The sequence below is a fragment of the Sapajus apella genome, unplaced genomic scaffold (assembly GCF_009761245.1).
Source record: "Sapajus apella isolate SASKATOON/1434 unplaced genomic scaffold, GSC_monkey_1.0 scaffold2, whole genome shotgun sequence".
Taxonomy (NCBI): domain Eukaryota; kingdom Metazoa; phylum Chordata; class Mammalia; order Primates; family Cebidae; genus Sapajus; species Sapajus apella.
Genome location: NW_022436942.1, coordinates 24,230,372 through 24,255,248, shown reverse-complemented (window position 1 = coordinate 24,255,248; position 24,877 = coordinate 24,230,372). Strand labels below are relative to the sequence as shown.

The following is a 24,877-nucleotide window of genomic DNA, read 5'->3' as shown; positions in this document are numbered from 1 at the left end:
AACAGCCTATGCCTGGATATGTCAGGAGGTGCTGGGAACATAGGTCAACATTGGTGCAGGCTCCACGTGGGACAGCATATTAGTCAGCCCAGGGGCCTGGCTGTGCTTATAGGGTGTTCTTAAACAGACTATAAAGAAATCCCTGGCTGGACACGGTGGCTGATGCTGTAATCCCAGCACTTTGGGAGGCCGAGGTGGGTGGATCGCTTGAGGTCAGGAGTTCGAGACCAGCCTCATCAACATGATGAAACCTTATCTCTACTAAAAATACAAAAATTTACCTGGGCATAGTGGTGGGTTCCTGTAATCCCAGTTACTCAGGAGGCTGAGGCAGGAGAGGGAGGCTAAGGTTGCAGTGAGCTGAGATTGAGCCACTCACTCCAGCCTGGGAGACTCTGTCTCACAAAAAAAAAAAAAAAAAAAAAAGAAAGAAATCCTGAGGCTGGGTGATTTATAAAGAAAAGACGTTATGGTACCAACATTTGCTCAGCTTGTGGCGAGGGCCTCAGGAAACTTACAACAAAGGCAGAAGGTGAAGGGGGAGCAGGCATATCACATGACGAGAAAGAGGGGAAAGGTCTCAGACTCCTTTAAACAACCACATCTACGTGAATTGGTGAGAACTCCTTCATTACCATGGGGATGGTGTTGAGCCCTTCATGAAGGATCCTCTCTCATGATCAAACACTTCCGACTAGACCCCACTTCCAACACTGGAAATTACATTTCTTTTTGTTGTTTGTTGTTGAGACAGAGTCTCGCTCTGTCATGCAGTGGTGCAATCTCAGTTCACTGCAACCTCCGCCTCCCCGGTTCAAGCAGTTCTTCTGTTGCAGCCTCCAAGTAGCTGGAACTGTAGGCATGTGCCACCATGCCTGGATAATTTTCATAGTTTTAGTAGAGACGGGGTTTCACCACCAGGCTGGTCTTGAACTCCTGACCTCTTGATCTGACCTCCTCTGCCTCCCAAAGTGCTGGGATTATAGGCATGAGCCATTATGCCCAGCCCAGGAATTACATTTTAACATAAGATTCGGAGGGGACAAGCATCTAAACCATATCAGATGGTGAGACAGGAGGCCTTTGCGTGTCCAAGCTGCATTGGTCTGAAGGTATAACTAGGTCTCTGGGCTCTTTTCCCCTTAATTGGAGAATTACTAATGGTTCCATAGTCAGCCTGATTGACAGTGACTGACAGGTCCTGAGAGGGGAGATAAAAACAGACGCACAGCTTTATCCATGGACAAATCTCAACATTTATTCATCCTGTGGCAGGGAGAAGGGGACATTGCCCCAAGGTCGCCCATCAGGTGAGGTGGCTGGAACACATATGATCTACCCAGATGGTACATACAGACTGATTATGCAGAAACAGGAAGGGAAGCAATAAGTTAAAAGCCACATAAGTTATGAAAAAATAATATATACTTTATATATCTTGTATCCCCACTGAGGATTTGCTCCCTTGGAAACCAACGAGGAGCTTGAGGAAAAGCACTGCTCAGCACCCTCTTTTGGACTTCAGGGTTGAGAATGTCTGAGTTCCCATGGCCAGAGAGTCAGTAACCTGCCAGTGCTCCCCGCAGGCCTGGACGGCCTTGAGGCCTGGGGTGGGCCCAGACCTCTGGCCAGCATGTCCTGGAAAATGAGATGAATGAACCCAACGGAGTCTAGAAGAGGAGGTGAGGCAAGGGGCAGGGAGGGGAGAGGAGAGAGGAGGGAAGGAAGCTCTGCAGCGGGAGGCTGGAGCTGCTGGGATGCCTCCACAAGCCCCTGAGTTGAGAGCCGAGAGCAGGTAAGAGTATGCCTGCCAACACCCCTGTCTTCTGATGGGATGCAGAATTTTCCTCTCTGGAGATCCCTTGTCAAGCTGTCATTTGGGCCCCACAGCTAGACCTCAAGGGCTTGGAGGCTCCCAGACTTGCCTAGACTGTGCCTTCTTCCTGGACTGCCAGAGGCAGGGGGAGTGGGCATGGAGGGAGGAAGGGAACGGAGTGAGAAGGAAGGAGGAGCTCTAACCCCATAGGTGTGGGGAGTTCCTGGGCTCCTCCATGAATGCCAAGGATGGGGGGCCAGGCTGTTTGGCCCAATGGAGAGGAGAACAGAGGCTCTGAGAAGTGGGACTCATGGGAAGTGGGCCTGGGGCTTCACCTCATGGCAGGATGGAACCAGAGGTCTCCAGGATCTGGTGCACCAAAGCCAAGAGTTCAGGCTGGGAACAACCTGGGCTAGGGGCAGAGAGCTCAGATCCCAGGCTGGGTGGGACACCTGCATGGCAGGGAGGTGGAAGGAGGATCTGATGCTCCTCCCTAATCTCAAGCTGCCCTCTGGCTTCCACTCCCAGGGAGTTGATTACGGCAAGAATCGCTTCTGGAGAAGGTCTGGGAGCTGGCTGGGGGCAACCCTTCTAGTTCTGACTATGGCCTAGTAGGAGGGACCCACAGGAGCGGGGAGGGGCACAGGTGTTCCTGGCTGATCTCCAGGGCTTAGGCTCAGGTCCCAAACACCCAGGGCCCCTCCTCCCTTCACTCCCTAATACTGTCAGGTCTCTGGGGAGCCCAAGGAGCACAGGAAAGCCAAGAGTCTTCAGCATCCAGTCTTCCCAGGAACTCCAGATATAGGACAGGGCCCACACCGTCCTCTTCAGCCCCAGACCATAGGTGAGGAAGCCGGGTCCCAGCCTCAGTTCCAAAGCAGAGGCAAGGCAAGGCAAGGCTTGAGATAGGAGTCCAGGGCAAGGATTGGGCAAGAGTCAGAGGGGCCTTGGAAGAGCACGATGCCAGAGGAGGAGCCTAAGAGGAGCGAGGAGATAGAGACAAAACTGACCCCTAATTCCGGCTCACCCATCAGGAGCACCTCCAGCCAGAAGGTTGGAAGGCTGGTGCTGCAAGAGGCTGAGATGCAGTGGAGTGGCTCTGAGCAGCTGGTGATGCTCCTTTCCCGCCCTGACAGCCCACAAAATGGCGGGCAGTTTCCAACCCTCCTCCGCTCGGTTCAGTGGTAGGTTTTGCCTCTTCTCCCAACCTAGAGGCTTCAAGCTGCTTTCTTGAGTCTAGCTTAAGTCCCTTCTGCTGCAGTGGAGTGCCCTGGGGTTCCTGGAGTCCAGCCACCTTACTCCGAGACCTCCGACTCCTGCGAAAAGTACTTCTCTGACAGTTCAGTGATTTTGATCACAGGGCCTTTGCTGCCCCTCTTCTTCCGGGAGGGGGCCTTGGAGAGGCCTGACCTGGAGGCAGCTACAGGGAACATAAGGGGTAGGGGAGGGAAGGGGCTGGAGGTTTGGGGGCCACTTAAAATGATGCCTTTAAGATCATAATACCCCTGCACCCTAACCCCCACCCACCATGGGTTATTGGGGCAAGAGGACTCACCGGTTTTGCACCTGGACTGCACAGCGCTGACCACAGTGGCTGAGGGCGAGTCCATCCTGGGGGTTGGGGTAGGAGAGTGGGTATGATGGGATGTGAGGAGCGCCGGTGGCTTAAACTCCCCTGGGAGCTGGCAGGTGGAGGCCAATTCTTGGTGGTCCCTCCCATCCCTGGGGTTGCCCTGTTGTGTGACCCTGGCTAGCCAGCTTGTCGTCTCTGGGCCTCTGTCCCCTTTCCATGGCATAAATGGCTAATAGCACTGAGTGTTGACAGGCATTTGCATGCATAATCACATGAATCATCCCTGCCACAGGTGAATCATGTTTATCAGCCCATTTTCCAGATGAGGAAACAGAATTAAATGAACTGGGATAAGGTCCCAGTTTGTAAGCGGCTGAGCCAGGGCTTGAACCCAGGCCTGCCAGGCTCACCGTGTCGTGCTGGAAAGGAGAACAGGTAGTTGTTGTGTAGAACTTGTGTAGGCCTGGGCCTGCAGCCCCCCTTCCCCTCCAGCCCCACCTCACCCATCCTGGCTCTCACCTGCCCTCCTCGCCCTCCACCAGCTTCCTGTAGGTGGCGATCTCGATGTCCAGGGCCAGCTTGACATTCATCAGCTCTTGGTACTTGCGCAGCTGCCTCGCCATGTCCTGCTTGGCCTGCTGCAGGGCGGCCTCCAGCTGGGCCAGCTTGGTCTTGGCGTCCTGGAAGGCCAGCTCACCCTGCTCCTCGGCTGCCTTGATGTTCTCCTCCAGTTTCAGGCACTGCAGGCAGGAGGACAGAAGGAAAGGGTCAGTAAGCAGGGGAAGGAGGAGCGGGCCAGGGCCAGGAGTCACCTCTGTCCTTGGTGGGGTGGGTGTGGGGAGGGAGGGCTGAGCAATGGCATGACCGTGTATGGTAATGGGTTGGCACGCAGCAAGAGGAAGTTCAGTTAGACCTGAAAAGACACCTTCCCAAGGCCGGAGGAGAGCATCACAAGCCAGTGAAGGAGCCCTTCCCCGCGGTCCTTACAGGTCCTGAAGGCTTGTTCTGACTGGAAGCTGGGACTTAGGCCTCTGCTCCCTCCTCTCTGTGTAGTTGGTGGGGGGCTTTGATTAAGTGGCCCCTAAACCTCCCCAAGAGGGAGGCAGTGGGCTCTGGGTGTGCATGGTAGAGGGTGCTTTCTAACCTTCCAGCAGCCTTGGCCAGTTTACAGAGCATTTTTGCATGCAAAGCTCACATAATCCTCATAATTACTTCAGAAGGCTGTGCTATTATCCCACTTGACAGGTTAGGAAACTGAGGCACAGAGGTGCTAAGTGACCCACCCAGGGTCACTCAGTCGTGTCTTGCCTGTATTCAGCACACATGACTGTCTCCCTGCTCTCCTCCCCGCCCCCAGGCGCGTCCCCCAGATACTCACGTGGCTCTTGACGGAGAGGATCTGGGACCGCAGCTTCTGGATGCGCACATTGAGGTCCGTGATCTCGCTGCGGCTGCTCTGGAGGCTGCTCCCAAACTCGGCCGAGCGGGCGGCCTGCTCCTCCAGCTGGAGGCGTGTGGAGGTCTCAGTGAGGGGCAGCTCAGTGCCACTCCCGGCACCCGTTTCCCGCCTCTGCTTTTTCTTGCATCGCCCACTCCCATCTCCAACTCTGCAGCCCACCCCCATGCCAGGCTCCCTCTGTTGCCCCTACCACCTCCCATTCTGGGTGGCCTCCTCCCGGCTGCCCTAGCTGAGCCCTGTGGGCCATGCCCACATCTTGCCTGGCATTGCTGATAATAGCACCGCCTGGAGGGCACAGGCCAGCTTCTCCGGTCTCCCCCACCGCCCCACCCCTGTGCTTCTCCATTCCTCTCTCATAGACTCTCATGACAGAGCTGCAGGCGACCTTAGCCATTGCCAGCCTGGCCCTTCCTGCTGCCCGGAGAGCTGTCCAGGCTGCTGCTCCTGCCCTGCATGATCAGCCCCACCTGGCTCCGAGAGTACGCCTCGGCCTCCTCCAGGCTGCGAGCTGCGATGGCATCGTACTGGGCCTTCACCTCCTCCACGATGCCACTCAGGTCGATGTGGCAGCGGCTGTCCATGCCAAAGGTCACTGACACATCCTTCACCTGTGCTGCCAGGTCCTTCAGCTCCTGGCGGGGCACAGATGTGGGGGCTCAGGGCTGGTGGGGAGGGCACAAGGACCCTCAGCCCCACACAGTCCCTTTGTCCCCGGGGTGAGCAGAGAGTGGAGCTGCCCCCTTCCTGTCCCTCTGGAGAGATGATGGTAGGCTGAATGCCTCCCTGCCACGCCTCCCCAGCCAGAACTCTCGGAAGGCAGCTCACTGCCTGCTGCTTACCCATCCATGGTCTCCTTCTCTGAGTGGAGGGCAGGCCGGGACTGTCGGCTCCAAAGGCCGCCCTGTAAGCTTCCCCACGGCCTGCCCTGCTGCCCTCTCCCTGGGAGGGACAGCCTCCTCCTGGCTGATGGGAAAGCACCCGAAAAGTCAGGCTCTGGGGCCGCGAGTCGGGCCCCTTTGCTCACTGCTTCATTATTTCTGTGCTGTGTGGTACAGCTCTGCCCCTTCCACTAACAGCTCCCTGTGGGCCTGGCAGAGCTGTGTTCATCCCTGAGCCCCCACGTCTGGCAAAGGAGTGGCTCAGTTCATCTGGAAGTGTTGTGAGGGAAGCCAGGGAGTGACCAGGGTGGGGGTGGGCTGGAGGCTGACAAACCTGCACTGTCCTCTCCTGGTACCACTGAAAGCCAACAGCCTGTGAGGGGCTGGGCGCGGCCTCTGGTGCTCTGACTTCAGGGTCCCCCTGGAGACTCACTGCCCGATCCCTCTTTAGCCAAGGGGTGTTGCCCGGATGACCACAATATTTTCACTGGCTCCTCCCTATCCCTGGAGACTTCTGGAAATGGCCAAACCCACCTTTCCCTGAGGAATTCCCTATGGCTGGACTGTGTGCTGAGTGCTTTCCACATGTCCTCGACAGGCTGGCACTGCTGCAGCCCCAGAGGAGGAAACTGAGGCACAAATATGTTGTGGAGACAGGGGTGAGTGGCGAGGTTGGCCCCAGAGCCCCTGCTGCTGCTGCTGCTGCGAGGCTGCCTTAGTGGGCAGGGACAAGGGGCTGACACCTTCTTCACTGTCTTTCTGGCCCTAGACCGGCCTTATCTCCTGCCTGCAGCCTGGCAGCTTTCTAGCCAGAATGCTCAGGGGTGTGGAGAGAGGCAGCGGGACCAGGGATCTCTAGAAGAGGTTGCAAGGGGCCCCGGGCAGCTTGCCCTGGAGATGCTGAAAAGGGTAGGGCCTCCCTGTGGGAAGGAGGAGCGAGGGGAGTCAACCCAGCATCGCACTGATCCACTGATCAAGTCAGTGGCTGGGAGGGGCCAGGCAGGGGGCAGGCGCTGGGCACAGGCACATCGTGCTCCTTCTGGCATTCACAGTCCACCCTTGACCCCTCTTTCAATCATCACATTTCAGGCAGCATTCACATTTTGCTGACCGCCTCATCATTTTTTAAATGTGTTTGTTCGAATCAGGATCCAAACAAGGCCGTATACTGCAGTTGGTCCCTATGTCTCTGGTGTCTTATAATCTCCGTTTCTCTCTTTTCCATTCCTTGCAATCATTCTTATTGAACACATTGGCTGTCTGCCTTGTGGAGTCCCTCACAGCTGGGTTTTATCATTGTACCCCATGCTGATGTTCTACGTGTTCTTCAGCCCCAATATTTCCTGCAAACTGGCCGGTGCACCCAGAGGCCTGCTGGGATCCAGGCTCAGCTTTTTAGTTCCTGACTGTGTTCTGACCCTGGTTCCTGACTCTGGGCCCTCTCCTGATCCTCCATCCCTCTTTCTGCTCTGCTCAGAGAGCTTGTGCTGAGGCCTCTGGTTTCTGTCCCAGGTGGAGGCTGGACTTCTGAGCTGTAGACAACAGGGATGAGGAGCCAGCTAGGGCTGTGCGGGCAGCTGCAAAGGCCTGTCGGGGAAGGGACTCTGCCCACCAGCGCCTCCTGGTGACAAGGATGGTGGGGCAGTGGCGGGCATCTGGAAGTCCCTCTGGGGGATAACTGTCTCTATCCTGGAGCTGGCAGGACCCTGAGGTCAGTGGCCAGCTACCCTTGGGTGTTTCCTGCTGGGGGGTTTTGGTTGATCTTCAAATGAAAATAGAAATCTCTGGGCAAAAGCAGGCTGATGGCCCAGTCCGTGACAGAATAAGACTGATTGTCTCCACAGCCTCACCTCCGCTGCCCCGGCCACTAGCTGACATTTCCCACGTGGCATCAGCACCCTGGCTGGGGCTTGGCTGGGGACAGTTTCAGAGTTGCAGCTTTGAGGCTGTTTTGGTTGACACATTATGGGCATCAGTGGGTGTGGGCACCCCCAGATAGAGCCCTCCAGCGCACTTCTACATGAGGGCCTAATTGGCATTTGTCTTGGCCCTGGGAAAGGCCAGTGCACTGTGAGGATGCACTATAGCAGGACTTCGCAGTCAGGGCGAAAAGACAGCGAGACGTTTTCTGGGAACAGGCAGGCTAAGCAGGAGCTTGGTAAACAAAAGCAGGAGATGGAGCATTCAGAACATCCGCAGACCTGTTCAGACATGCAGGCCCCTTTGGGCTGTGCAGAGTATGACATTGCTGGCTTGTGTGCTGTGGAGGTGCCCCACAGGGCGGGCCACCTGGAGAGCATGTGCACCTCCAAATGAGTAAGAATTAAGCCAAAATACAGTTTAGGGCTTCCCTTAGGAGGCTGCTGTGTGTGAGGACCCTCACTGTGTTCCCCACATCGGGGCAGATCGTGGCTCTTATGGGATAATAGAGAGTAAAATGTTACTCTCTGAATACTATCACTTCTTATTATTTGGGTGACCCTGGTCAAGTTTTTAAATGTGATTAAGCCTTGGTTTTCTCATCTGTAAAATGGGTCCAATTATAGAGCTGAAAATAGCTAATGTTCATGAAATGCTTATTGTATGCCAGTTACTGTTCTAAGTATTTTAGGATATGTTAACAAAACAAATCCTCACGACAGCCCAGTGAGGTAGATGCTATTATTGTCCCCATTCTATAGATGGGAAAACTGAGGCATATAGAGATTAAAATAGCCTGCTCCTGTTCACACAGTTACTGAGCCAGGATTCAAATCCAAGCTGTTCAAAATCCGTGCTCTCTTCATCGTTATCCCTACTTCATAGAGTTGTCGTGAGGATTAACTGAGATTAAGTCTCCAAAGCACTTAGCACAGTGTCTGGAATACATTAGGTGCTCACTAAACAGTAGTTAAGGACTCTCTATTATGGTAATTGGTAAAAGTGAGAAAGCTGAGACGAAGTGTTCCCTGGGCAGCCTCCCTGTGAAAATGTAGGCAGCACTGGCTTCTCTCTGCAGGGAAGGGCCTCCCACAAGGTGTGCCTTGTTGCAGGGGGTTGTCAGCAGATTCCACAGCTAATCTCCCTGGAGCCAGAGCTTAGGGGTGGGGTAGGTGGCATTCCAGCTGGATGCAGCCAGGCCCCAAACACACTTGGGAACTGGACTGTGCCTCAGAAGCTGTGGGGACCTTGCAGCCTGTGTCCCTGGAGGAGAGACGCAGAGGGTTTGCAGTAGATGAGGCCTGAGCAGATCATAGCCGTGAGCTCCTGCTCAGCTGGCTGGGAAGGGCTTTTCAGAATGGATCCTGGCTCTGTGTGTGTGTGCATGCGTGTGTGCGTGCGTGTGTGTGCATATGCATATGTGTGTTGGAGACAGGAGGGGGCTATTTTCTGGGACACAGGGGTGGGTGTCTATTTCTGATCTGGTGTCTGCACCAAAGTTGAAACTAGAGTTTCGGGGCCACTCGCATTCTGCCAGTTTTTTCTTCCACCTGAGGCAGGTGTGACTGGCACAGTCTTTGCTCAGAGCTGTTCTGTCCAATGAAGTAGATGTTGAAATAATTACATTTTGGATATATTGGGCTAAATAAAATATTAAAATTAATTTTTCTGTTATTAAATGTGGCAACTAGAAAAAATGACATAGGCAGTTCACATTGTGTTTCTATCAGACAGCACTGGCTTAGACAACCCCTGGGATGGGGAACCCTTTTGGCAAACAGTCAGCATTGCCCTCTTAGCCTGCAGCGGTATATGGAGAGAAACGCAAACCTCACGTTTCAGCCCCACCTTGCTGCTTCCAAAAGTGCTAATAACTGCTGTGGTGCCCGGGCCCCTACTGCCTTCACTGCAGGCCCTTCTTCATGGCAGGCTCAGGCTAGGACAGCCACAGCTGAAACCCGCGGTGTGCCGCCCCGCCCCAGTGTGCACCGGAGGCTGCCTGTCACACTCAGAATGAGGTCCAAGTCATGAGCCAGCCCTGCGAGGTGTCTCTGACCTAAGGCTCCCACCCTGCCCTGTCTGCTCTGACCAGAGGCTTTTTTCTTTTCCTTTAATCGCCAGGCTCCCTCCTGCCTTAGGGGCTTCGCACAGCTCTTTCGTGTCATCTCCAGTACCCTTGGGCCTCTACCCGATCCTACCACCTCTGAGAGGCCCCACCCTCCCTCCAGCTCCAGCGCAGCACCCAGTTTCTTTGCATCCCAGCATCTGTCACCCTGCGAAGCCGTCTTGTCCAGATATTTGCTAACTTGCTTATGACTTCTCTCAGGTAAGTCATGCCCTCCTTGAGAGAACAGACCTTGCTCAGGCTGTGGTACCAGTGCCTGGCACTTAGCAGGCATGCAATAAACATTTGTTAAATGAATGAGCGGGCTGAGTCCTCCTCACAGCCATCTGAAGCTGGTCCTGCTACTCTCTCTGTGCTACAGATAAGGACACGAAGGCACAGAGAGGGGAAATAACTTGCCTAAAGTCACAGAAATAGTAAAAAGAGGCCAAGCTGGGATTGGGGTCCAAGGTCTGCAAAATCCAAGGGGAACCCACAGGCCTGCTTACTGGGGCAGGAGCCAAGAAGCCTTGTGGGGTGTGACCCAGCAAGGCTCAGGAACATCAACGGTTGTGCCCAGGCTTCTTCCAGTTATGTCTCTACGGCTGCAGGGCCGGCGTCCTGGCTTAGAGCTTGAGCTCTGAGCTTGCCAAGAACTCAGTGAGCAGGTGGAGTGCAGATTCTGAACCCCTGGGCTCGGCCGATTCTGCAGTCGCCCATAGGCTCAGCCTCTCAGAGGCTGTACGAGTGGGTGGAGGCGCAAGGGTGGCGGAGATCCAGCCCAGTGGAGATGGGAGATGGCCCTGCTGATGACTGTCTGGGCTGTCCAGCCCACAGTGACTTTGAGCAGAGGAGCCCCTAGCCCAGTTCCCACCCAGCCAGTGGACATCGTGCCCTGGTCAGCTCCACAGTGGCTGGCCTGGCTGTGGAGAAATTTGCTAGGGCCAGGAAGCTTTTCAGGGCTGTGGGGAGAGTGGACTGCCTGGGACGGCTGCCTTCCTGCTGCTCCAAAGGGTTTGCTGTTCTCTCTCCTGTGCTCCATCTCATGGCCACAAATAAGACTCAGCTCCAGGGAAGCCCCATCTGTGGGCTGGGCCTGCTGGAAAGGAGCGTGGCCCATGACAGGGCCACGAGGCCTGATCTTCCTTTCCACAGGGCACAGGCGTGAAGCTGTGGTCAGCAGACCAGAGGGCCGTTTTGGCAGAATCTTTACATTGTGGTGGCGGCTTTGATCTCTGCCTTGACCTTGGCTGCAGTGCCATAGCTCGGCGCCAGCAGTGTGAGGCACTTAGGCAGCCAAGCCCTGTTATCCCCCGTAGTGGGGCTGCCCCTTCCTAGCTGAGCTGAAGACCTCTGTGGAAGCAGCTTTAGCCCAGGAGCACCACCCTAAACCTCCTCACCCCTGAAAGAAGCGGTGTGGAGAGGAGGATGCATATCCTAAAGGGGGCCTGGGAGTCAGCAGCTGGCATGGGGGAGCAATGCGCAGAAGCCAGCGGCTGTGCCCATCTGACGGCTGTGCCAATGCAGGCTACACTGTTCTGGGCCCTTGTGCACCGGGCCCGGCTGAGGACTTAGGAAACAAATGTGACCGTTTCCTCTGCCTGCATTTACCAGATCATTAGCCAAAAATGGGGAAGAGGGAAAGGCAGGCCTATCAGAACTAGTACCGTGGGTGCCTGTGGTTTAGGCTACAGGGATTAGACAGAGGTCAGTTCAATCAGAATGCTGGTTCCAGGCCCCTGGGATCCATGCCCCTGAGGCCAGCCTCCTGACCCTTGCCAGAGGCACTTGGTCCCCCAAGACCCTCAGTACTCTGGCACACAAAGATACCGTTCTTCCAAAGAGTGGCCTTTGGGGAAGCAGCCCGTGTTCCATGAGCTGAATGGCCAGGGCTCATGCAGGATTAGTGACATCATCACAGGAAGGGGTTCAGGAAATTATTCTGCTGTGGCTGGAAATTGTAAGTGACTGTTGGAGGCTCCATGCCCCGCTGGATGGCTGTGCGTCCCCGGTGACCTTTACCCACAGACCAGCCAGCTCTGGGATTGGCAGGACACTGGCCCCGTGTCACTCACCTGCTCATAGATGGTTTTCATCAACTCCACGAAGCTCTGCAGGCTTTTTAACTTGGTTTCCAGTTCAGTCCGACGAAGACACTCTGCATCCAGGTCCTGGGGTTGGGAGCACGAGTGAGTGGTGGGAGAGGGAATGGAGGGTCCCAGGGCAAGAGTGGGCTGGGGACACTGCCTGCTGGGTGAGAGTGGGGGTGATTCCAGAGGAGATCTGGCTCAAAGCCTGGAAAAAGGAGCTGGATGGGGATGGAGGTATTTCCCTGTCTATCTGTTGGTCTTGGGACTTAAGCCTCTGAGGGCTTTGATTGGGCATAAAGGAGAGCAGGTGATCTGGAGGGAAAGAGGGCCCAGTGCCCATGAGGAAGGAGTCCCTGGGGCGGGCTGGGCAGGCTACCTTCTTCAGCTGGACAAAGGTGAACTCCATGTCTGTGCGCTTGGAGATCTCATCCTCATACCTGGGAGGGAGAGAGGTGTGGCTCAGCTGGATGTGGTTGGGGCTTGGGCCTAGTGAACTCCCCTTGGTTGGGGCTCAGGGCCTCTGCTATCCCACTTGGGGTCTCTTGCCAGTTAGAAAAAAGCAGCCCGTCCTTCTCCCTCTTGCGTCTTCTATGACGGGTCCTCTCTCTCTTCCCCGACCTCCTGGCATTGGCTTCCCATTCCCCCCTCCTTCCTGATGACCCAGCCCTCTCCCAGCAGCTTCTTCCCTTTCCTGGCTCTGCTCCACATCCACCTCCTCCAGGAGGCCTCCCTGACTCTGTAGCCCCTCACCCTGGCACTTTATCCCCTCATCTTTACCCGACCTCCTTCCCTGACAGTCTCGGGTTCAATCAAGTCCGCTGGGAGCATCCTGCTCACACCTCACCTCTCCCATCTCCACGCCTTCCCTGCAGCCCCAGTCACCTCCCCTCTGCTTTGTGAGCTGGTAGGACACCATCCCACCATGTTCCCTCCAAAGGGAGGATAAGAAGAGCGTGAACTTTGCTGTCAGATGGACCCCTGGTGTGTTTTTGGGCAAGTTGCTTCAACCCTCCTCCCTTGGTTTCCTGTCTCTAAGGGGTATGTGCGCCCATGTGTACAGGGGGCTGACAAAGCCACCCCGATGCAGTGACAGCTAGCTACAGGCCACAGAGGCCGTACTCTACAAAGCGCAACGCTCTTCTCGGTTTGGACTTCTCCTCACTCATGCCCACCTGTGTTTGGAACAAGGACACTGTTGAATGGGAAGGATGGGACCCCAGATCCCTGGCCTGACCGTCTTCCTCCAGTCAAAACATTTGTCTCAGCCCCCAGGGCGGGTGTCTGCTGGCCCCAGACTTCTCGCTGGCCCCTGCGGCTGTGGGGATTCAGCAGCTCTGTTTTCCTTCCTTTTCAGGGAATGCCTGAATCACTGGAGGCTCTCATTACAGCTGCCTGCCTACCTCAGGCCCTGGCCTCCCAGCAGGGCCACGTCACTCATCACCCATGTGAGCTGTCTGCATCTGGCTTCCCTCATGCCTTCTTCTCTCCCACCAGGCCACCCGAGAGGCTGAGGGGCGTGGACTCAACTGCAGGGCACGTGGGTTTCTGGTCTCAGCGTGCTGGGGCCCACACCCTCCCTGGCCACTGCCTTGGATGCCAAGAGTCTGTTAGGGGCCATCATGGTGCAGGTCCTGGGGATCTGGACAGAGGAGTGGGCCCAGGAGAACGTTCTGCTGTCTAGGCATTCCCAGAGAGAACAAAATGGGACTTGAGTGGGGAATGACAGGCACCAGGGGCTTCATCTGCACTGTTGCCTGTGGCCCTCAGGGCCCCCAGTTAGGGAAGTCCCATTGGTCTCATTTTACAGATGAGGAAATGGAGGCTCAAAGAAGGGCTGGGGGCTCCTAGTGCGTGCTGGTGAAGCAAGGGGCCTGGAGCCAGGCTACGTGGGCTGAAATCCTGGCTTCCTTGCTAGCCAGCTGTGTCCCTGGGTGAGTCCCTATGTACTGTGGCCATGATCACAGCGGCGCTGTGAGGATGAAATAGGGCAACCCACAGGGTGCTTGCAGCGGGGGGCAGCAGCTGCTGGGGTTCAGCCCCTCTGCCTCGGCTTGGGAAGCCTCGCTGCGGAGCACAGGTGGCTGACTCTGTGCCACTCACCCGCCTGGGGGAACATAGGCAGGTGAGTTGATGGGGACAGGGGCCTGGCAGCTGCCCTGGGAAGCCTCCCCTGGTGAAGAAGGACACCAGGAGTGTGGACTGAGAGGACGTCCTCATGGTGTCCTGCCTAGGCCAGGTCTGCCTTGGCCCTGGACCTCTAGGTGGGCTGTGTGGGTGGGGTGGGAGCCAGCCCTGAGCCCCAGGGGAGAGGACAGTGGGGAACGTTGGGCTGAGGCAGGACCCTGGGTTCCAGTGTAAAGTCAGTCTCTTTAAGGCCAATACCATTTCATCTCCAGCCTTTGTGTCAGTGAGAAACAAGCCCCCTTCCTGACTGGCTGTTTGATCTTGTACCAGTCCGGATGGCCTAATGCTTGACTGGATCTCAGCCCCTACCCACCGCCTCAGCCAGGAACTCTTGTGCAGTGCACAGCTTGCACAGCTGTATGTGGCATCCCTGAGTCACTTGCTGTGTGGCCTTGGGCAAGTTGCTTCCCTTTGCTGAGTTGCTGCTTCGTCCTTAGTAAATAGGAGGGGTAGACTGCTGATCCTTGGGGTTCTGCAACCTCAAAGCCTTTGGAGGGTCCCCATAGAGGGTTAGGTCCCCTATTCCACTCCCAGTCCTCTGCCAGTCTGTCAGCCACCAGCTCCCAAACCCATTCTCAGGCCTTTTTTAGCTTGTCACACCTGCACACCCCCCCACCCCAGCTTGTTTATTTCTGGGAGTGAGTGAGGCTGATCTCATCGGCTCTGTAGAGACAGGCCACAGCCCTTCCCTCCCGGGGCTCGGCTTGGCGTCTCCGGGCTCCTGGGGCTCTAGGCTCTGCATAGCCAGCCACACTGTAGCTCCCCTGGCTCTGGTCTGAAGACCCAGAAGCCCTCCAGCCAGGCTGTTCGCGCAGTCCTTCCTTCCCAACTTGGGTGGATCCCCTACCCAGAGAGAGGAAGAGAGGCTCTGAGCCTAAGCAGTAGAGACAGATAGCAGGCGGATAGAAACCAGGCAGCAGGCCAAATGAGGGGGCTGAGCCAGATGAACACAACAGGTAGTGTGTGTATAGAACTTCCAGTACGAAGTGCTTCCATAGATGTGATCTGGTGGAGCTCGTGGGAGCAGCCTTACCCAGCGGCTGGCTGAGGTTAGGGATGGGGCTTAGCATGCCAGGCTGTGTAACTGAGGACAAGCCCTGCCGTCTCTGGGCCTGCTTCCTTCCCTGTAAAAGGAGGATCCAGGACTTCTTCTAGCTCTGGCATTCTCTGTTCCTTTGAGGGCTGAAGATCTACTAGGGATTAGGAAAGTGGGTCACAGCTTCTGGTGAACTGACCTGACTACCCAGTCATAGTCAGGTGCTGGGAAGCTGGGGCTCCCAGGAGGGGTGTTCAGATGCCCTGTGTACTTCCCTAGGCCTGTGAGAGCAGGGCTGGGGAGAGGCGATGGCCAAACTCAGCCACAGCTCGGGTCTCTGGACTCCTGGACAGGTGCCCTCCACCCTCCAGCCCTGGCCAGCTGTTCTGGAGGTTGTGAGTCTCACCTTGGATTGGCAGGGTTTGGGACTGGGCCACAGCACTGCAGGAGGGAGGCCAGGGGTTCAGCCTGCACCATCCTCCCCTCACCCTGGCTGGCGGTCTCCTTGCAAGGAGACCAGACCCAAGGAGGTGGGTGCAGGGCACAGCCACTCTCCTCTGCCTCAGCCTCCTTGTTCCTGAAGCACTGCCCACTGCCTGGCCAGAGAGGGTCACCTCTCCTCTAAGCAGTCCGAGTGACCAGGTTTGCCTTTTAGACTGGAAAATTCAGTTCAGCAAATCCGTGTCAAAGACCTGCTATGTGCTGAGAACTTCGGCCTTCTAAGGATAGAAAAAACCTGCTGTTCATAACTGCCAGCCGCCGTGCCACACTCTCAACTCCCTCCTTAGGTTAGATAACTACCTGAGGTTGCCATCAACCATCGTCATTCCCACTTCACATGGGAGGAAACGGGTTCAGATATGAAGCAACTTACTGGAGGTCACAAAGCTAGTGATGGGTGAGGGCAAAGATGAAACCTCATCCTGTTCTAATGCCCAAGCTTGGTCCGTAAATGCTGGGATGTACTGCCCAGCCCCTGTCTGTCTGTCTGTCTGTCTGCCCACCAAGTTGTAAAGGTGCCTTGCATACTGAGGCTGTTTTCCGTATCTGTCTCGTTCCAAGCCTCCCCGATGGCTGGCGTGCATTGCTTCTCTATTCAAATGAACCCCGCTCTTTCCATCCCCTGCCCGCATCCTGGTGGTTTTCCTCTCCTTTCCAACCCAACTGAGATCAAAATCTAAAGCCACATCTAAATCAGAAACCCATCTGTTCTAGCTAGTAACGTAACTTCCCATTGCCAGAGCAACGTGTGGGCAAGAGCGAGTGTGCTCATAGGTACAGGAGGAAGCTACTCGAGGCAGGGGGTGGGTTATGATCGTGCCCAAGGGCCAGCAGGCACGGGTTTAGCTGGGAGCCAGCGCAAGATTGACTTTGTGGCAAGAGTCGCTATTAGGGAGGGGGCAGCTGTAGGTTCACAGCCATAGCCTCAGTATTTAGAACACTGCCTGGCACAGACCCTCATAAATAGGTAGAGAAATGTTCCAGAACGTCTTTCTTCTTTCTCTGGCTTAAGTGCCTCCCATCTTAGCATAGCTTGGTCCCAGCCCTCTGGCCTTGCTCACGGCTCCCATGGGGCTCTGCCTACCGGATTCGAAACTCCTCGACCTTCTCCAGCACCTGCAGCAGGTTGGCCTCCAGCTGCCCCCGCTCCTGGCTCACTTTGCGCAGTTCCTCCTGCAGCCGGCCCTGGTATTCCTCGTAGAGATGCCCCAGGTTGCAGACGGCTGAGTCCTGGCCCTGCAGGAAGCTCCAGCGTGTCTCCAGCAGCTGGTTGCGCTGTTCCAGGGCTTGCACCTGGGAGAGCAGGAGGGTGGCGAAGGGGTCAGGTGCGGACGAGTCGGGGGCTGAGGTCCCGGGCTGACCAGCGAGAGCCCCTGGGGGACTCCCTGGGAAGTGGCAGCTCATCTGTGCACACCACCCAGGGCCCTCACTCAGCAGAACGCATCTCCAATGACTGATTGTTAAAACTGAAGATGGTAAGATAAGGACAGGATCGGGGCAAGGTGGAGCCAATTAGCAAAGGCTTCCAGGGGAGGGCAGGGCAGGGCTGGCAGAGGGAGTGGGGACGAGGGTGAGGGTGCCAAGCATGCGACAGGCTCTCTGTGCCTGCCTGGGGCTGGGGTGGGAGAACCCAGGGAACGTGGAGTGTCAGAGGCCCTTCTGCCCCCTTCCCGACATGACAAGCCTGGTCTCCTCTTGTCTTGGAAACTCAGCAGGGCAGGGCCTGGTTAGTATTGGGCTTAAGTGCTCATCCTCTGGATGACACAGGCTCTCTGAACCTCCGTTTCCCCAGCTAGAAGTTAGGAGTGAAAACACCTGCCTGCATGGTCCTCTGCTTCCCTCCATCCAGTCCAGCCCAGCTCAGCCTGGGGCTCCCCTGCGACCTCCCCACCCTGCCTGTCCTCTCTCCTCTCCTTCCCATCACCAGGCCCTCCCTCCTCCCTATTCTTCCAGCTCCCTCCTGCCAGAGCCCTCTGTGACTCATATGTTGAAAGAGTCCCATTTCCCTCCAGCACCGAGACCCTCAGTTTACCAGCTCCTCCTCTGTCCTGACCCGCCACCCTCCCCATGAGACTGAGGGGACACCTGGGGATGTGCTTTGGGAAAGGGGCAACAGCAAGTGCTCATGTGGCCCCTGCTGAGTGCCAGGCCTCGCTCGAAATGCTCCCGGCAGCACCCCCATGGGTGGGTACTGTTATAAGCTGCATTTTGCAGACGAGGAAACCAGAGGTGATGGAACTTGCCCAAGGTCACGAAATGAGCAAGTGGCAGAGACAGGCCTGGAATCCAGGCACTTTGGGTTTAGAATGTTTTAGCCACTATGATACATGCCTCCTGTGTGTTGCCGGAGTCCCTGTAGGCCCTGGGACCCCAGCTACCCTTCCTGGGCTGGCCTCTGCCTCCATTTAGGGACAGTTTTGCCTTGAGGTGAAATCCTGGGAGGGCTCTCAGCCCTGCTGCTCCTCGCAAACTCGGCCTCCCATATGCCTCTTGCTGGCAGGGTCCTTCGAGGTCCTCTCCCTCCCTCCACCCAGTCCAGCCCAGCTCAGCCTGGGACTCCCACTGCCTCCTTCCTCCCCACCCTGCCTGTCCTCTCTGGGCTCCAGCCTCCTTCAGGCACTCTCCTCCCCATCACCAGGCCCTCCTTTCCTTCCCATTTGTTCCTCCTGCAGGAAGCCCTCCGTGATCCATATCTTGAAAGGTCCGCAATTTACCTGTTTCTCATGTGTCCTGACCCATCACTTTCCCCGTCACACTGGGAGCAATCTGCTCCCCCTTGGGGCCTCTACCCCATCAGCGTCAGGGATGTGGGTAGGGGATGGGGTGGGAGGCCCGGCTGGGGCCTGGCTCCTGTCAGTGTGGGCTGTTTGTCATGAGGATGTGGTGATAACCAGCCCAGTGATGCTTACTATGGCCACAGGTGAGTGGCTGGGCCTTCTCCCGCCACTGCTGGTGCTGCTGGCCCAGGCTCCCAGAATCGTAGCCTGAAAGAATTGTCAGCCGCCTTTTGGATCAACTGGGCTGGCCCTTCATTTACAGAGGAGGCAATGGAGGCCAGGGGTATCAAGTGACTTCTCCAGGGTCACAAAGCAACTTGGTGGCCGAGCTTCCCAGACAGGCCCATCTGATGGCCATTGCCCACTCTGCACCTTGGTGGGCTCCCGAAGCGTTAGGTGAAGACTGCCTCTCTCCCTCTGCTCTGCTTCTTCAGGGTGTCCTTGTTTTTCCTGAAATGCTCTGATGACCCTTTGTCATTCACAGTACACAATGGCAGCAGGAATACTGGATCATGGCATTTGACAGTATTTGTGGGCTGCCATTCCCCTGCGTATCTGTACTGGTAGGTTCTGCTTGAAGCCAACCTTAAGCCTGCTCTCTGCTGCACTCACAGCCAAACAGGTTCAGTAGGGATGGAGGTCAAGAGGGTTTCTGCCCTGCCTTATGTGTGTGAGAGGGAGCGCTGGGGGGGCAGGTATCTGCTCACCCCACCTTCCTTCCGTTTTGACAAGCAGGAGCCCCATGTTTACACTGAGGGTGGAGTGAGAGGAGAGATGTGAGGCTTCTTCCTCCACCCATGAGTAGAAAAATCTTCGCACCAGGAAGTTCTTCCTTCAGTCTAACCTCAATTCCCTATGCTTCAGCACTAGCTCGCTGGGACATGGTGTTCGTTTGGCCAGCCAGTCCAGCCAGAAGGCATTTGTGGTCTTAGGGGATTAGGGACATCCCCCCGTGTTCTACTGCCCTTGGGGGAGTCTCTGGTTGTCTCAGTGGGTGGGGATGGAAACTCATCCCTGACCCAGGACCTTCCCTGTAGAAAGCCTCCTCCCTCTTAGAGCAAAGGCCTAGGGAGGGCTGATAATCCTGGCGCCCTGAGAGGTGCCAGGTTAATTGCCTCACACCCATGAAGGTTGCCGAGCCTTTGCCTCTGATTCCTCCTCCTCTCTGTTCTGTGCGCGCCCCCTGCCCTTAGATCATACAGTAGCAACTGCAGCAGGGACCTCTCCATTTTACAGGTGAGGAAACTGAAGCCCAGCTGAAAAGTAGGGCCAGGTCGGGGGCTGAGGTTAGGGGAGAGACATGTTGTTTTGTAGGGGAACTGGAGCTCCAGGAGGGAGACAGCCCAGATGTCTCAGAGGTCCCCAGCTTACAGGCCAGTGCCTCTAGGCCATGCAGGTCCCATTCCTCAGAGTGGGGCGTTGAATCCCCGGGTTTTAGCCAGATGTTGGCTTTGGCCAGGGAGCCTCGAAGTCTCATCAGGAGTGGCTGGTTTGTGCTTTTCTGCATACAGGCAGGGGGAGGGCTGACTTCAGTCCTTCCAGAGATCCCACAGGCCTCGGTGAAGACATCGTCTCCACCCCTCTGTCTCTGGGCATTTTACCACTGCTCATGGGTTTGCTCTCTACAGCCTCCCCAGGATGCCCTTAGGCAGTGCTGCCTCCTGCCCCACTCTCCATGCCCTCTGTTGTCCTATCTGCCATGTATGAAGGCAAGTAGCCCAGCCAGCAGCTTCGACTGGAGGTCGGCCTTGCCCCCTCCCTGCCTCCCCTGACCTCTCCTGCTGCTGTTTCTCCTCATCCCCCTTCATCCCATGACTATGGCCTCACCGGTTCTTCCACTGGTACGAGCTCAGGGCCATTGGCAGAGCAGAGCGGAGCAATGGAATCTGGGGCGCAGAGAGGGCGAATGGCTTGCCCAGGAAAACACAGCCAGCAAGTGGAAGAAACCACATGGCTCCGGGGCCTCTGCCACCTCCTGAGAGTCTCTGCTCCTCCTCAGGGCTCCCGGGCTTATCTCAGTGCCTCAGAGGGCCCAGGACGAGGTGGAGCCAGAAGGCCCCTGCCCCTCTCCTCTCTTTGCCCAGAGCCCCCACCCGCTGGTCACGGCATCTCATCCCAGGCCTTCCTCTGGGCCCATCCATTGCTCAACAGCCCGGTGCTGTACCCCCTGCCCACCGAGTTCCTTCACTCCTCTGTCCAGCAGGGAGCCTCTCCCCACCTCTTCTCCAGGCTCCTGCCTGGAAGGGGCTAACTGGGTGCTAGCCGCTCCCGGGGCCAGCCCCATTGATTTCATTTTTTATTTAACAGTTATAATGCACTTAACATGTACCAGGTATGTTCTAAGGGCTTTTCAAAAATTCTCCCACTTGATTCTGACGAGCCCATTAACCTAATGTGTACTGAGGCACAGAGAGGTTCAATAACCTGCCTGAGATGACACAGCTGGTCAGTGGTGGACTGGGATTGCAACCCCGCAGTGCTGCTCCAGATTTCACATCTGAACCACTGCCTGCCTCCACCTGGGTCCTCACAGCCTCCACAAGGAGGCAAGGTAAGGGTGGGGCTAACACATCTTTTTCGTATAGTTGAAGAGTCAGCTTGGACTCCTTGGGGCAGAGGTCCTGCAACCAGGGCCCCCAAAGGGCTGGCACCCGCAGCTCCCCATTTCCCACCCTGAAGGGCACCCCATCGCAAGGTCAAGGCTAAGGGTTGGGAGGCTCCAATTCTGCTAAAGAACTTCAAGGGCATCGCCCTGGTCTTGGGCACAGGACCCCAACCCTGAGGGCCTCCTCCCTGTGCTCCCATCCCCGTGGCAGTGGCACAGGGTGATAACAGTGCTGGTGTTCACGGGAGAAAAGCCACCCATTGGAGCCAAATTACATAGCTCAGTGGAGCATTCCTTCTAAGGGATTAAACTGGGTTTGGTGAGAAGGTGGCTCTGCAGGGACCTGCCTCCCCAGGGCAGCTGGGCTGCTCTTAAAGCGAGAACCAGCCCAGCAGTGCAGGGCTCTGTGCAGCTAGGACTGGGGCAAGGGATGCTGGATAGATGGTGATCCTTTCCCTCTGCATACTCAGAGGTACCCCAGGTGTCGATGAGGAAACTCTGGTCTAGGCACATGAATGGAAGAGGGAAAGAAAAGATTCCCCCCACAGAGGCCATTGACTTCGTGTCTCAACAGACCTGAGTTCAAATCCAGATGGCTACCTGCTGGTTGTGTGACCTTGGGCAAGGCACTTAGCCTTGCCGGTCCTCAGTTTCCTCATCTGCACCGCTGGGAAAATAACAGCCACTGCAGGGTAGCCGTGTGGCTTGAATTTCCCCGAATTTCCCTGTAGATGCTCAAGGCATGTTCCTTTCTTCCCTCTGCCCCTCTCCGTGAGCTCCCACCTTACGGGAGCAACCAGCAACATGCAGAGGAACACAGACTCAGAGGCCAAGAGCAGATGAGGACTAAGCCAGGGCCTGAAGGCTGGACCTCTGCTTACTGGGAGGGTCAGAAATACACAGTTTCCTTCATCTGTGATATGGGCATAAAATTGCCTTCTCCCATAAGGTTGTTGAGAGAAATAGAGGTGAACATGAAAAGCATCAGCACAGTGCCTGGCACATAGTCAGCAATTAGTGATGGCTGCTGGTACTATCATGATTATTCCTGAGTAAGGCAGGAGGGTGCAGAGTCAGGAGGGGTTTCTTGGAGAAGATAAGTAAAGAGCAGATTTGGGAAGTGGATAGGACTTCCTTGGGCGCTCCCTTGCCCTGGGAGCAGAGATAGACACGGGTGCCCCAGACCTGTTGCCGGCCACGGGCAGTGGAGTCTAGGAAGTGTGGTTGTGATGCCGAGGACGTGCTGCTCCCTGCAGTCAGGCGGGAGTCGGGGTGCGGGGTGTGGGAAGGACCAGCGGGCTGCCTGGTTCTGACTCGAGGCCTTGTCCCCTGCATTCCTATCTCCTGACACCGGAGCTGCAACCTCGCAGCAGTCTGGGAAGCAGCCTCCTTCCTACAGCCCCACACGCCCCCTCCACCCCACCGGCTCTTCTACTGGGGCAGCTGAGAGAGATGCTGCGGGGCCAGAGGCCTGAGGGATGAACAGGAGTGTGGAGCTTGGAAGGCCATCTCCCCATTCACCTGCCTCAGAGTAGGACACAGAGCACACCTCCATCAGCCATTCCTGCGAGAGGGCACCCCTGGCCACACTAGGGGCTCCTTCCCACTCCCTGCCTGGGTGGTGGGTGACCCCAGACCATGTAGTATGTTATCATCTAGACATCCCTCGAAGGCCATACTGGGGTCCCTTTCTCCCCCTATGCCAGGATGGATCAGGGACTTCCCTCCTCCAGCCCCTGCTCAGAGAGAGGCTACCGCCTCTCCATTGGCTGGGCACGGGGGTGGGGCGTGGTGATCGATGCTCAGGGAAACAGAGCCAGGCTACCTGCCCGGGGCCTGGCAGACCTTCATGTTCGGGACCCCCCCATCCCGACTTGTGCTCACCTTGCCAATCAGGGAGGCAAATTTATCATTGAGGACCTTCATCTCCTCCTTCTCTTGGTTCTTCTGCAGCTGAACAGCAGGGTCCACCTTGAGGTCCAGGGGTACCAGCAGGCTGGGGTTCACAGTCACCTTGGGGATGGTGCCAGTTGACGAGCAGCCTGTGAGGCTGTGGGAGCTGAAGCCCGGCCCAAGGGCCCCGCAGCTGCCCCATCCTGAGGTTCCAGGCCGGGGGCTGCCCACCGGGGTCACCTCACAGCTGCTGAGGCTGCTGAAGCCAACCACGCAGGAGCGGCAGGCCATGGCGCCCCCGGCCGGAAGCAGGAGAGGGGGATGAGCGAGTGAGCCTCGGGGATGTGGCAGTGAGAGGCGGGCTCTGGTCGCTCTGGTCACAGCTGGAACAGGCTGGGGACTGAGGAGCAGACACCTGTCGCACAGTGCTCATTAGCTGCAGGAGGGCGGGACGCCTCCCAGCCTGACCAACCTGTTGGATGATGTGGTGCTCCTGCCCCTCCCCCCGCAGCATGCAGGGCTCCCTCCCCACAGGCATCTGCCTTGCTTAGGGGGCTGGTCCACAGCCACCCTCCACCTCCAAGAAAGCAGGCGTAGCTCTGGGGAGGGGGCCAAGGCTGTGCTGGCTGGGTGGGTTGGGGGTGGGGAGTTGGCAAAAGAAAGGCCCATTCAAGGAAGAAGGAGAGAAGAGAAAGCGCCTCCCCACAGACCTCACTGCATACCTGAAGGCTGACGTACCTGGGCTCACATACTTCTGGAAAAGATGAGGCAAGCGTAGGCCTTGAGCTCCCGAGTGTAGGGCAGCTGTCCTGGGCACTGTGCCAGCCTGGCACTGGAAAACAGCACTTAGTATTATTTTGTAGCTGCCAAAGAGTCTCCCTGGCTTATCTTCCCCTTCCTTCCTTCACTTTAGCATTTGCCAAGGACCTGCTAGGCACACGCCACTGTCTCAGAGGCTGGGAGGACATAGATGGTCAAGGTCAAGCACTCTCAGCTTTGGAAATGTGAGACCTGGGTTCAAGACTCAGCAGGGTTGCTCGCCACTCCTGTGACCTCGGGCATGTGACTTGACTTTTGTCTTCATTTATAAAGTGGGGATGAAAACACCCACGTCACAGGAGGTAGCGTACACAAAGCACTTGGTGGAGGACAAGGGACAAAGTTGGCCCCAATAAATGGTGCTGCCTTCCGGGCGCTGAGTCTAGCAGGGGTGATGGCTATGGCCGAATGCAGCTCTACTCCGAGGCAATGAGAATTCTTGCCTCCCTCAGGCTCTTTCCTCCCCTCTCTTCCTTCTCTGCCTCCTTTGATCTCCTTTACACCATCCGTGAAGTAGAAATACAAAAGACACCATTTTGCCCCCACAGGGCAGCAGAGGCCCACCCAGACCAGGGCACCCCCTATCTTCCCACAGTTCCTGAGACCCCACTCTTCTACCCGCAGGGGGTTACCAGCGGGTAACCCTGATGGTCCTGATGCTCTGGCCCTGGTGGCTGGCACTGCATGTCTTTCTTGGACCTGGCTTACCCCTGCTCTGGGTGGCAGGGGCCAGAGCAGCGAGAGGAGTGTGTCTGGGAGAGTCAGAGATGGTCAGAGATGGAAGGGGTAGCAGCCCCCTGCTGGGCCCAGAGGAAGAGAGAGCCCCTGACGGGGAGAACCACTTGCCAGGACCTGGGCCTCCACCTCCCAGGGCAGACCTCTTTCTCACATACTGGGCACTTGTGGCTCACAAGGGCACAGGACCCTGTCCAGAGGCCATGGGTCCATCCTGAGCCTGATTGCAGGATCTGGTGCTGGGTATGGTGGCGAGGCACTGCCGGGTGACTGAGGTGCGCTGCCCTCCCCACTCTGCACCCACTTGTGTGGCTGCCTCGGCCTCCCACCGTCTTCACTCTGGCCTGGTATCCGAATGGCATGTGGTCAAGCACGGCACCTTGCCCCCCACCCTGTCACCCCTGTGTGCTCTGTGGGGAAGGGAGGGGGCAGGATTGGCATCTGTGCTCTGCCAAGGGCAGAAAAACAGCAGGTACATCAGGTATGT

At 56.7% G+C, this 24,877-nt stretch overlaps 1 protein-coding gene and 1 long non-coding RNA gene across 3 annotated transcripts in view; one reads left to right on the top strand and one right to left on the bottom strand.

Moving 5' to 3' along the window:
• Positions 1–1,233: 1,233 nt before the first annotated feature.
• Positions 1,234–23,435, bottom strand: KRT80 (keratin 80). Of its 2 annotated transcripts, none has more exons than XM_032293249.1 (9): positions 22,828–23,435; positions 16,646–16,854; positions 12,217–12,277; positions 11,826–11,921; positions 5,316–5,480; positions 4,768–4,893; positions 3,909–4,129; positions 3,372–3,427; positions 1,234–3,271 (listed from the first exon to the last, which is right to left on the bottom strand). In XM_032293249.1, the coding sequence occupies exons 1-9, from the start codon at positions 23,125–23,127 to the stop codon at positions 3,237–3,239; spliced, it is 1,269 nt and encodes a 422-aa protein (XP_032149140.1). In that variant the 5' UTR covers positions 23,128–23,435; the 3' UTR covers positions 1,234–3,236. The 2 variants fall into 2 exon arrangements, with proteins under 2 accessions (XP_032149140.1, XP_032149134.1); XM_032293243.1 differs by having other exon boundaries at positions 1,234–3,236.
• Positions 11,867–24,877, top strand: part of LOC116561505 — a 42,725-nt gene continuing 29,714 nt past the window's right edge. The window contains exon 1 of the long non-coding RNA XR_004273455.1: positions 11,867–11,939. This is a non-coding gene — a long non-coding RNA (uncharacterized LOC116561505). The remainder of the gene's footprint in view (positions 11,940–24,877) is intronic.

What these genes read in the sequence shown, in the direction of transcription:
- KRT80 (XM_032293243.1), bottom strand. Translation starts at nt 23,127, where the DNA reads ATGGCCTGCCGCTCCTGCGTGGTTGGCTTCAGCAGCCTCAGCAGCTGT. An exon ending in GTCGAGGAGTTTCGAATCCG is followed by an intron (nt 12,278 to 16,645) that starts GTAGGCAGAGCC and finishes TCTCCCTCCCAG; the next exon opens with GTATGAGGATGAGATCTCCA. An exon ending in TGAAAACCATCTATGAGCAG is followed by an intron (nt 5,481 to 11,825) that starts GTGAGTGACACG and finishes GTGCCCCGCCAG; the next exon opens with GAGCTGAAGGACCTGGCAGC.